The sequence below is a fragment of the Anoplopoma fimbria genome, chromosome 14 (genome assembly GCF_027596085.1).
Source record: "Anoplopoma fimbria isolate UVic2021 breed Golden Eagle Sablefish chromosome 14, Afim_UVic_2022, whole genome shotgun sequence".
NCBI classification, from domain to species: Eukaryota; Metazoa; Chordata; class Actinopteri; order Perciformes; family Anoplopomatidae; genus Anoplopoma; species Anoplopoma fimbria.
The window spans coordinates 20,150,765-20,162,784 of record NC_072462.1 but is presented as its reverse complement, the minus strand read 5'-3'; the positions used below and the strand labels follow the sequence as shown (position 1 = coordinate 20,162,784).

The following is a 12,020-nucleotide window of genomic DNA, read 5'->3' as shown; positions in this document are numbered from 1 at the left end:
CAGAGAAAAGGTAAAAAAAAAGTAAAGATAATACCACAAGTGAAAAGGGAGTAAATAGTAACTCAATAACTGTCTCCTTCTGAGTCATAAAAGTTTTCAAACAAACTATGATCACCTTACATTGGAATTAGTCACGTGTAAAAGTCCAATTACTATTCCAGGGGTATAAGTTTTTCCTCCCACCACTCACATAAAAATACATACAGTACAGCTCTGTCCCTGTGAGACCAAAGTTATCAGAAGCAACGATGCCTGCAGAAAATGATTAGCATTTTCTGTTCGTTATTCTTCAAAGTTTTAGATCTACGCTTCTTGAGTTGTGGCCTGGAGGGGTTGCCTGGCTGTACACTCACACATTTACTCTCTTTTCTTGGACTTTGATGTCTTAGGAAAGGAAAATCTGGACTGCAGGAAAAAGAAACAGAAAAGTAACAAAACTGATACAACTTCTAAAAAGATTCATCAAAGACTGGATCCAGGTTTGATTTTGTCTCTTAAACTCTTCCAGAGTGGACCACTTTTTGAAAAAACACATATTTTTTGATCTTGTAATATTAATAAAAATGCAAACAAGACTTTGACGCCGCTTTAAGAATATATTATAAGGTTTTCAATACCAACTTAATCAGAAACGTTCTCCCATTACAGTGGTAAAGTATCTTCCTTTACTTTTTTAAAGCAACTTTCTAAGGTACCTAATGATTCATTGTGTTAATGTTATTCTGAGGTCACATACTGCCCTCTGCTGTTAATATGTATATTACAGCAAAGATTCAAGTAAAGAAGGCAGTTAAATATTCCTTTTACTCCAAAAACATGATGATTTGAAATGTCATTGATCAACCGGGGAGCAGGAACTCATCAATTAAAAATATCTGCAGGACTTTTAAGTTACAATCACAATATTAAGAGCCCCCGACCTCAGATAACTTTTACAACCCTCTTTTTAATTTTTTTCTGTTTTGTTACTAACAATAGCTTAGTCTCTTTTATGCAAAAATGCTGCTTTATTTGTGGACAGGAGTGAATGATTAAGACTATTCTGAAAGCAATACGGCAACATTTTGGGAATGAGGTATAACATGTTAATTTGTGAACTTTAGAGGTGTTGGGAGGCAGTTTTTGTTTTCTTTTCGCTTTCTTTCTTTTCCAATACGAACAGTATGAAGCTTCAAGGCTTCATTCATAAAGTTAACATTTAAATATTTATTATCATAATTAATCATTTACAGTTACAATGTGTAGCCTATAGTCCACCTCCTCTTAACTTCCTTCTCTCTTTAAAATATCACATGTTTTAATCTAACAAAATATTCTGCTTTAATCCTTAGATATTGGGGAAAAAAAGACATTTGATGCAGCCCTAAAAACTATCATATTTGTCAATGTGCTGCATTTAGAATAAATGAGACGCTCCCTGCGTCTTAAACCTGAAATGTTTGATCTGTTTCCATGTTATATTTTCCCTGTTTACTTGATTGTGATTACTTGACATAATGGTTCACTCAGAGAGCAGCTTCCCTGACCAATTGAGAAGGTAATCTCATATATATTGGGCAGGGTGAAGACAAAGTTCCTCATTGGGGGTGAATGAAGCTATAAAACAGATTTTTCAGTGCTACAGCAAAATACATCTTCCAGCATGTATTATTCTCAGGCTGATAACTGGGATTTTTGTCTCTGATGGGCCCGTCTGGAAAGCTGACATATTAAATTGACCATTTTGACAACAGTATTGCTGTTTAGAATTCAACATATCCTGATTGTGCTCGTTCTCAACATAACACTGTGAAGTGACAGTTTGACAGGCGATGCCGCTGTCTCTCTGAGTTGTTGATTTTGTCTAAATCACCTTACTGAATAGGCAAACATGAAAAGACAAGAAAACAGCCCCAACAGTAATATAGATGTTATTGTGCATTTAAAAAAACAAAAACAGAGAAGACAGAAATTCCAGACAAACACAAAATGTGACAACAGATCACAGTCATTGGTGGTTTGTGAATAAAGAGTCAATTAACAGCCTCTATGTTGAAACTCGTCCGGCTCAAAACCAGTGAGGATTTCTTAACACATGCAAACGTAATTTGTCATTGTGCATCTGATCATCATAGCATCATAGATGTGCAAATTGGACAATTGACACGAATTTGTATTGTGATCATGTGATAAAAGCATTTGATTTTATGTTATTGCTGCATCTTGAAAGTACTCGTATTGAAAGAAGTGGCTGGTGTATGTGTTTGAATCCATGCATGTGTTCCAGAACTTTATATTTTCACTTCAAAGACAGGTAAGTAGTTCATGTAGTTGAAATTGAGTTAAATGATTACCTTGTGTGTTTATGCATATGTGCATTTCCTACCTGACAGTGAGGATGTGGATTCGAGCAGCCCATCATAGCTCCTTTGTTCTCGAAAATCTAAAAACAGAAAATAAAGAGGAAAATTTTATCCAGAGTTTAGTTTACCTTTTTTACAGTTACAATGTGTAGCCTATAGTCCAGAGGAAGAAGATAAAAGCCCTTTGGTGGTACCTCAGATGTCAGCACCTGAAGGAAATTATTTTTTCTTCAGGTGTCAAAAGTCAAATGGTGGGGAAATGATGCTGTCCTTGGTGCTGATATTTAGTTGTAAATACTGTTTCAATTCATTTGTCTGTTTAGTGAGAATATTAAGGGATCATAAAAGTGCCTTGCTCTTGGACACTTGAAAATATTATATGTTATTGTTACTTGCCAATATCATAAGCTACGAACATCTACAGGAAAACGATGCAGGTAAACAGAATGTGGAGGGTTCAGAAATGCAGATTATTAGCTAAATCTAGGGCTTTTTCCCATAACTGGGTTGATCTGTAAATAAAATCTAAGAGTGTTGATATGTTTTATTGTACACACTAGTTGTGTCTCTGTGCAGACCAGAGAAATAACATTTACTGGGAGGCCAGTGTTCCTGAGGAAGCTAATGACACATGACTGGCCATTTGAGCGTGTTGACATAATAGCTATCTTACAAAAAAAAAATTGTGTGAACAAAAAAATAAAACATTGAACTGAAGTCCTAAAGAGCATTTTGTTTGGGAATCACCAATCACTTGCTGCACTTCAGAAGTTAGATGCTGAGCTATGGAGCTTAACCTAAAGCTATTTAGAGTAATATGAATCAATTCAGTTAGGGATTTTTGATCACTTCAGCTGTCCATCATGCTTTGCTTATCATTTTACAGCTCAAGCTTATGTATTTTCCACAATAAAGGCTTATGGGAGTCATGTGTACTGTACTGTATATGGGTCCATTTAACACACTGAACAACCAAATAATAACATAATGTGATTTTTACGGATTCAGTTACGGATCAATCTGTATATCTAATAATTTATCATAATCAGTGTTACATCAGCTTCTGACCTCTAAATATAACAAAAAGCATTTTATAAAGGAAAAATGAAATGGCTAGTTGTATAATATTTGTAATTTTCTCTTATCCACATCATTCTCTCTCTGCTGCTGCTGTTTAAATTTGCAAGTTGCCCTGAGCATTATTACATTTCCATCCAATGATCCAGAATTATCAGTGACGGACGATTTGACTGCATTTACATTTTCCAGGTATCCAGCCCGTGGAGAAATTAGATCAATAAATTGTGAACGTTGATAGCAGTGAGTGAGTGAGTGAGTGAGTGTGTGTGTGTGTGAGTGAGTGAGTGTGTGTGTGTGTGTGTGTGTGTGTGTGTGTGTGTGTGTGTGTGTGTGTGTGTGTGTGTGTGTGTGTGTGTGTGTGTGCATTCCATACCTGAACCCAGGGATAAGTGGTGCCTAGTTCTCCTACAAGCTCCGCCCATTTGTCAATCACCTTGACAACCTCTTGTTTTTTCATGAGAGGTAGGGTGACGTCTGACCAGGGATGGAAACACATTACCTTACTGACAAAAGTGAAGAAAAGAGAGATTTCTTTATTAAGATGTTCTTTGTTGTTGTTCTGGATGTGGTTATTAAGTGATACATTTTCTGCTGCTGTCTTGCCATAAAACATAATTTTAAAAAGAGTCTTGATCTAATGTGATAGGGACTGAGTCATTGTTTATGGTGTACAGCGCTGAGTAATAGGAAATTACTGCTCTGTACTTCCCAGAGACCACAAAAACAGCTACAATTCTATTTTGACATGTTTTACTTTAAATATTCTGTTGAAGATCTTGTTGGTGGTGTTCTTCAGATCAATTAATAAATGGTTGAACTTTTTTAAATTCAATCATAACCAATTATGACCAAACTCCACTGTTAACACTTAGTTTTTTTTTAGATAGATTGGAACTATGATAATAGACAGAAATGACCGGGTCTGACTTGTCGATTTGAGAACATGTGACACTCGTCTGGAGTCAGATTTAAAGCCAGAGCCTCCGGTTTATATGGTCAGAGCTTTCCTAAGACAGTGCTGAATTCTGTTAAAAACAAAAAGAGAGCATGACTGATTGAAAAAATTAAAAACACAACTTTGTGATTATATGTTTTAACCACTTTGTACGGAGTTTATAAGTGTGTGTATTTTAATCCACATCATCATGTTTTTTCAGCCTTAGCATTGTTGCCCAGTGGACTGTCAAAGTCAGAAAAAAAGAATTTCTCTCTAGCAGACAGTCTCCTCTTAGGGCCAGAGCAGCTAGTACATTATCAATAATTGAACATGACTGTGTACTGCATATACTACTGTGTGTGTGTGTGTATATATGTCTGTGTTTATGTGTGTGATTGGACTTGCTAGCAGATCTCTGAGCAAGAAAAGGAAATTGTTTGCTGGTTAATGCTGAAGTTAGAATGCTTTTTTTTTTCTATGGCTTTTTGAGCCGTGTTGTATTAGTTTTGTCAGTGTGGGTGGAATAATGTCTCAATGGCTAATACAAGTATATGCTAGAAAACAATTGTAATTAATGGAAACTTCCTAAGAAATGAAGATACATAACAGTTCCTTACTAGGAAATTATAAGGAAACTATTAGACCTGTAAAATTAAGGAATCAATAAAGTAGTATTATCACATTGTTTTACAAAGGATTAAGGATCATTCTGCTGACAGGGACTGTATGACCTAGAAGGGGTGATGCAATAAGTCATTAGAAGGTTCTCTTCCTTCACACCATCTCTCTTTTGTCTCCCATGACCCACATCCCCAAAATCCCATTTCCGATTTTGTTTTCCCTCTAATTGGCTCTCTGAATGTTTCTGCAGGGCAGAACACACTAGTCCAGCTTCCAAGCTCCCCTTACTTTGACATGGTCACAAGTCTGTGTGGACTGAGCGTACCACAAACAAGAAAAATCTCTACCAAACTAACACCTACTATACAACCACTGCATTAGGAAAAGACCAAAAAAATATTAAAAAAAACACACGCGCACACAAACCCACACAAACTGAATCTGCGAGGTAGGAGAAATACCCTGAAACATAACAATCAATCAATTTGAAGACAGAGCAACACGACAAACAGTGCTGTTTCTCTGCTTCATTACTCTGTGAGTGCATGTGGCAAGAAATAACCGACAGCCTCTACACCTGCCAACACATGGGATTTAAACAGAAAGTTTGTTTTTTAACCAGCGCATGCAGTACGGTGTTTTAATTTCATCTATTATTCAGTTGTCGTCTAACTCTGCTGTCAGGCAGAATCACCAAAAGTATTCCCGAAATGTGAGATTGTTCGGGAATCATTTTAAAGTTACAAAACTGTGATAGACTGACAACCACATGTCTTTGATATGATGTGAAATGTGAGAGGGTTCTATATGTGTTTGAAGCTTCACTTTCTGGTCTATGGTACAGTACGAGCTATGTGAGGACAAGTTTCAAGAGATACAACGGTTTTGTTGTATTAGCTATCTGTAGATCTAATTATACACTACAGTGTATTGTGTATGTGAGTGATCACTGACTAAGTATTAACTCACATGTTAGGGTTCCCAGACCATATATAGAATTTGACAGGGAATAAAGCCAACAGTCAATGCTGGTAGATCAGAAAGCTGGTTCAAACTATTGCATGACAGAATACAACATACTCCCAGGAATAAGATGACTTGAGACTCCAAGAAGAGCTCTTATTCTTTATGTTTACTGACAGGGTCTGAGGTAAATATCACTGGACTGAAATCCATGTCATCAGAACATTCAAGCATCTAGGTCATCAAAATGGAGTGAGAAAACATCCCCATCAGGTGGTGCCACAGAGGATTACACACATCCTAATAAATGTATTGAGAGTGAAGATTTGTAATTTATTTTTCATAGTTCAAGATGTCCTGAAAACCAGTGGCATGCAGTGTGTTGATTAACAAAATTACCTTCTCCTAATAGCTAATTATGCTGATGATAATCACAACAACGTATGAACGTTGCCTCAGCATGACTGCTCTGATTGCACTCATCAGTTCAGATTTAATCAGTCATAAATTTGAATGTATCATAATTTGCAAAAAGGAACATTGATTAAGATGCATCCTTGACTAAATTGTAACCACATGCTGACTTAGAGTATGCATTTGTTTATTATTCATCTCAGTGTAACACTTTAATTTATTGGTAAAGGACCAGGCACAATATGAAACATAAATGTTGTCGTTTGCAGTAACAGTTTTAGTTTTACAGTCCATCATTTACACATCCTTTGAACGCAATTCAAAAAAGCTTCAAACAGGAAGACAGCATTAACCTATTGATTTTTCCTGCAATGTGTAACATGATGCTTTGTTCTTACCAGACACCCCTGGCAGCTTTAGACTGGAACAATGGATTCTGATCTGAACCTGAAGAGAACAGCAGCAAATGTAAGTTGTTTTAACATGTAATGTTGTATTATACTTTTAACAATTAATTTGCTTTAAAATTGCAAGTACATTGATTGAACTGCAGAAATGAATTCATCTTGAAAATCTAATGTTTTGTGCCTAAGATGTAGATAAAATAACAGCATTCTATTTGAGTATACTTTGCATTTCACAGGACAACTAAATAAGTATATTAAAAATGGAACAAAAAAAAACACAACTTACAAAGAAATGTTTCAGCACTGATATTTCAACCAGCGGATTAAATAGTTTCTAATATGTAATGCAATTACTTGTTGTACTGTTTTTACAGCATCAGAATTGCCCCTTACCAGGATCTGGTGCATCTGGCTGAAGAGCGGGGAAGTCATTTTCAAAAAGAAAAGTGCTTTCATAGTCGGGATTTACCTGGAGAGAAATTGAAATAAAAAAAAAAAAAAAAGTTTTGTTGTCCAGAGCAAATGTAATTTATAATTTGTCTTTACTTGGTGTAGCTGAAGGTGTCCAGATATGTATGAATAATTAAATATTATTGGTGAATTATACCATGAAATGGTGTATTACAGAATAAATAGTGACTAACTGCAACCCCTTGACTGCAGAGAAGCATGGATGATCTGTGACATTAACTACATGATTTTAAAGGGATATTTAAAGCCTGGAGTTTGGGCACGCTGCTTGCTGATGCGCTCGTACATTATTTGAGGCCTTTGTATACATAGATCGAATCAGTGTTTAAACCTGTTCTTACCTCTCCATTTGCACGAGTGTTCCCGGGACAGAGTGGGTTACGGGGGTCATGTCTGGGTATGTGTTCCTCGGGAGGTTTCTCTACCTGGCCTGCCCAGGGTCTCTTCATGCGGTGGGCCGACACAAGGACCCAGGTGTCACGTAGAGGGTTGTAACGCAGGTGTTGGTGCTCTGAGGGAGACATAAGACCAAAAACAAAAAAAGGGAATAAATAACAGAGAGAGCAGGTTCTTTTGAGAGCCAAAACATGACAGGCTAAAGGGGATACAATGTTCATGGAGTGACTAGTTGATCAGATTGATTTCACATGCACATGATTACATTCCACTGTGCGTAGTAGAGGAAATTGCTGATGTGTCTTGTTGAATGCTGTCGTAGTAACTTGCCTCTGCACTATACTTTTGCTCTGGTTTATGCTTTAAGATGCTTGTTTAAGAAAGGAGATGCACTTATGACTTCTGGTGACTAGTAGTTCTCTTGAATACCTATGTTGAATACACTTCCTGTAAGTCGCTTTGGATAAAAGCGTCTGCTAAATGACTGTAATGTAATGTAATGTAATGTCAAGCATAGCAACACTTAATAATTATTTTTCATTATCAACGAATTGCTCCTTTATTTAAATAACAAATACTTTCTTCTGTATTTTGTCGAAATAAATTGTGATATAGATATTACACATACACAACACATCAAATATAGCTGTGCAGATTATGTGGATTACTTTTTTTTTTTTTGCTGTTGCATGCAATTTGCAGCAGGAACTCAAGTCATGAGACTACACAGCTGTTTGTACTGTGAAGCAATAAACTCTCTCAATGCAGGAAGACCGGCCCAACTAACTGGGTTGGGTTCAACATATATATGCAATCCTGTGCATTTGATTTTAAATGCATATTTAATATGACCTAACTCCAATGAAAATGTTGCCATTAATGTGATGCATCCTCAAAAAAAAAAACCAAAAAACATGCTTCCGGGTAGAATATATATATATTATTAATAATAATAGATTATTCTCATATACATATCACTTTGGTTGAATATATTTGTGTTAATAATTCGTCTTTTGAGATTGCAAGCGTGACAATATCGATACTAGTGTAATGAAGTCCATGCAAAGTTAGATTGTTTATCCTACTGATGTGTAAAAACTGTTATAATGGAGCTTTAAATGATGTCTCTGCACAGACGTATTCAGTTACCAATGTCCTGGATGAATGGTTGTTACCTTTAGGATCAAAACTGACTCCTTTTCCTCCGCTCATGTCGGTCGGTGGTGTTTTGAGAGCTGTCACTGAACCATCAACTCCTTCTGAACTTCAGGTTAGCTACCAAGAAACTCATCTTCTTCTGTGGTGTTTAACTTGCATCCTAGTAGTTGCATTACTGCCATCTGCTGGTTTCAGTCAGCTCCTGTAGTGTCTCTGCCACTAAACTTTCCCCATCAGTCCAGTTACTGGCCATAAACTACCAGTGGTGTATAAAGTACCCAAAAGCCATACTTGAGTAAAAGTAAAGATACCTTACTGGAAAATGACTCCAGTAAAAGTGAAAGTCACCTATTAGAATACTACTTGAGTAAAAGTCTTAAAGTATCTGATATTTGCTGTACTTAAGTATCAAAAGTAATTTTCTGATATTAATGGTACTTAAGTATTGAAAGTAAAAGTGCAAGTAAATGCTGTTAATAAAAAAGCAAAGGGTTAGAATTTTGAGAATTATGAAGTTTATTATTTTAAGTGCTGTGGCCACCATGACCAAGGACAAGGAGGTACAAACAGAGACAGCAGCCTAACATACACCATGTATAGTTAAACTAGAAGATCAGACACCTGTCTCTCTTTGATTTTGTAGCGAATAATGAAGGTTTCAGGGGAAATGTATCGGAGTCAAAGTATCAGTTTTCTTTGCAAAATGTAGTGAAGTAAAAGTGAAAGTCAACAGAAATATAAATAGTAAAGTAAAGTACAGATATCCAAAAAAACGACTTAAGTACAGTAACGAAGTATTTCTACTTCGTTACTGTACACCACTGTAAACTACTATACTACTAACTATAAATTACTTGAGCCCCACTCCAGTATATTGTTTAGCTCTCTTCCTCTCATCCCTAGTCTTTCCATTTCCTCCAGCATGGACCTTCTTTCTGAAATATATATTTTGCAAGTGATGATATTTTTCTTTATGATGCCCTTTCCCTCTGGTTTGGATAACTTGATACAGATGTCTACCTTGTTTTTCTTTAGCGTTTGTTTGGTTAGTTTGTCCACTTTTTCATTTCCTCTGATACCGATATGAGCCGGAATCCATATCAATTTAACCTCAGTGCCCTGCTCTATTGTGCTTGAGTGAATTGATAATATTTGGAACAACAGTTATTGTCGAGTATTGGACACACCTGACTTCAAACTGGGGAGTGCAGACATGGAATCACTGTAAATAAGGATTTTGCCTGGTCTGTGTTGTTCAACCGACTCTAGTGCCACACAAATTGCATACAATTCAACCGTATACACTGCTTAAAAAATTCGAAGTGCGTTTAGATATTTCAATTTTGTGACTAGGAACGGAAACAGCAGAGTCTGTAGTTGGGTCTTTTGATCCATCGGTGAAAACATGCACGTGATCTGAGTATTTTTGTTCTGTATACCCGTAGAACTCACTTACTAAAACTGCATTTTTATGTCTTGCCTTTATTTGCAGCAATTCCATGTCCAAGGCTTCTTGCTGTTGCTTCTCCTATCCAGCCAAAACTTGTCTTTGGTGCTCTATGTCTTTCCCAGCATTTCTGTAATACTTTTTTGGTTGGGTTATTATCTTCATGACCTCTCAAATGTATCCAATAATTAACCAACAGTTGTTTTCTGCGGAGACACAATGGCATTTCTCCTGTCTCTACTTGGAGGGCGCACACAGGTGATGTTCTTACTGCACCTATACAAACTCTTAGGGCCCTGGTCTGGATAACATCTAGTTGCATAAGTGTGGTTTCTGATGCTGAACCATATGCTATACTACCATAATCTAATCTGGATTAAATTAGAACTACGTAAATGTGTATTAAGGATGCTATGTCTGCTCCCCAGTCTAACCCTACCAGACATCACATCAAATGTATAACTTTTTTACACTTATCAATAACATTTTTAACGTGGTTCTATGTTAATTTGCTGTCAAAGTGCACTCCTAAAAATCGAAATGTCTCTACTATTTCCAACTTGTTACCATACAGCTGAAAGTTTCCTCTGGTTCTCTTTCTCGTAAAGAACATTACTTTTGTTTTGTCAGATGAGAATTTAAATCCCCATTTCTTCCCCCACATTTCAAATTGTTTAATCCATTCTTGTAGTTTTTGAACTACATGTTCCTTTTTTCCATAAGGCCCCATCATCCGCAAATTATGACCTTCCCAGATCTGGTGACACCATTCCAAAGAGGTCATTTATTGCAATAGAGAATGGTATAGGACTGACCACACTCCCTTGTGGAGTCCCATTTTCTACCTCATATTCCCTTGACATTTCAGCTCCTACCTTTACCTCGATAGTTCTCTTATTAAAAAAGTCCACTATCCAATTAAACAGTTTTCCCTTGATGCCCATGCATTTTTATCAAAAAGTCCTTGCCACAGTTTCCTTATTAACTTGTGCCTTTCTTACCTCATCTTCTAAACATACAGTACCAGTCAAAACTTAGGACACACCTTCTCATTCAACTACTTTGAAGAATCTAAACTATAAAACATATTCTGGTTTGTTGAGCATTTGTTTGTTTACCACATAATTCCATATGTGTTCCTTCATAGTTTGGATGTCTTCAATATTAATCTACAATGTAGAAAAAAAAAAATGTCCAAAAATAAAGAAAGAAAAAAACAGTGAATGAGAAGGTGTGTCCAAACTTTTGACTGGTACTGTGTATATGTATGTTGTATATATATATATATATATATATATATATATATATATATATATATATATATATATATATATATATATATATATATACATACATATTCAACTACTTTGAAGAATCTAAACTATAAAACATATTCTGGTTTGTTGAGCATTTGTTTGTTTACCACATAATTCCATATGTGTTCCTTCATAGTTTGGATGTCTTCAATATTAATCTACAATGTAGAAAAAAATAAAAAGAAAGAAAGAAAAAACAGTGAATGAGAAGGTGTGTCCAAACTTTTGACTGGTACTTTACATTACAAAATAATAACAACATGGCAATTAAATGTTTGCATTCAATACAAAACTCTTAAAATGTAAATTTGTTTTTATATAAGCATTCAAAATAAATAAAAACTTCCTTAAGAGGGTTTTGCAACATTGCTGGCAACCCAGAAGTCGCTCCGCCCACACGACTGACTCGTCCTCTGATTGGCTGAGGAGCGACTCCCCCTCCCACCTGACCAGGAAGTAGCAGCTTGG

General features: G+C 36.1%; 1 protein-coding gene across 1 annotated transcript in view; it reads right to left on the bottom strand.

Annotated features, from left to right (window-relative positions):
* galt (galactose-1-phosphate uridylyltransferase) overlaps positions 1–8,907 on the bottom strand; it is a 30,023-nt gene extending 21,116 nt beyond the window's left edge. The window contains exons 1-6 of the mRNA XM_054612488.1: positions 8,807–8,907; positions 7,577–7,746; positions 7,158–7,233; positions 6,756–6,804; positions 3,796–3,925; positions 2,366–2,422 (exon numbers count right to left, since the gene is read on the bottom strand). Coding sequence (XP_054468463.1) covers positions 2,366–2,422; positions 3,796–3,925; positions 6,756–6,804; positions 7,158–7,233; positions 7,577–7,746; positions 8,807–8,843 — 519 coding nt within the window. The 5' untranslated portion in view covers positions 8,844–8,907. The remainder of the gene's footprint in view (positions 1–2,365; positions 2,423–3,795; positions 3,926–6,755; positions 6,805–7,157; positions 7,234–7,576; positions 7,747–8,806) is intronic.
* Positions 8,908–12,020: the final 3,113 nt, after the last annotated feature.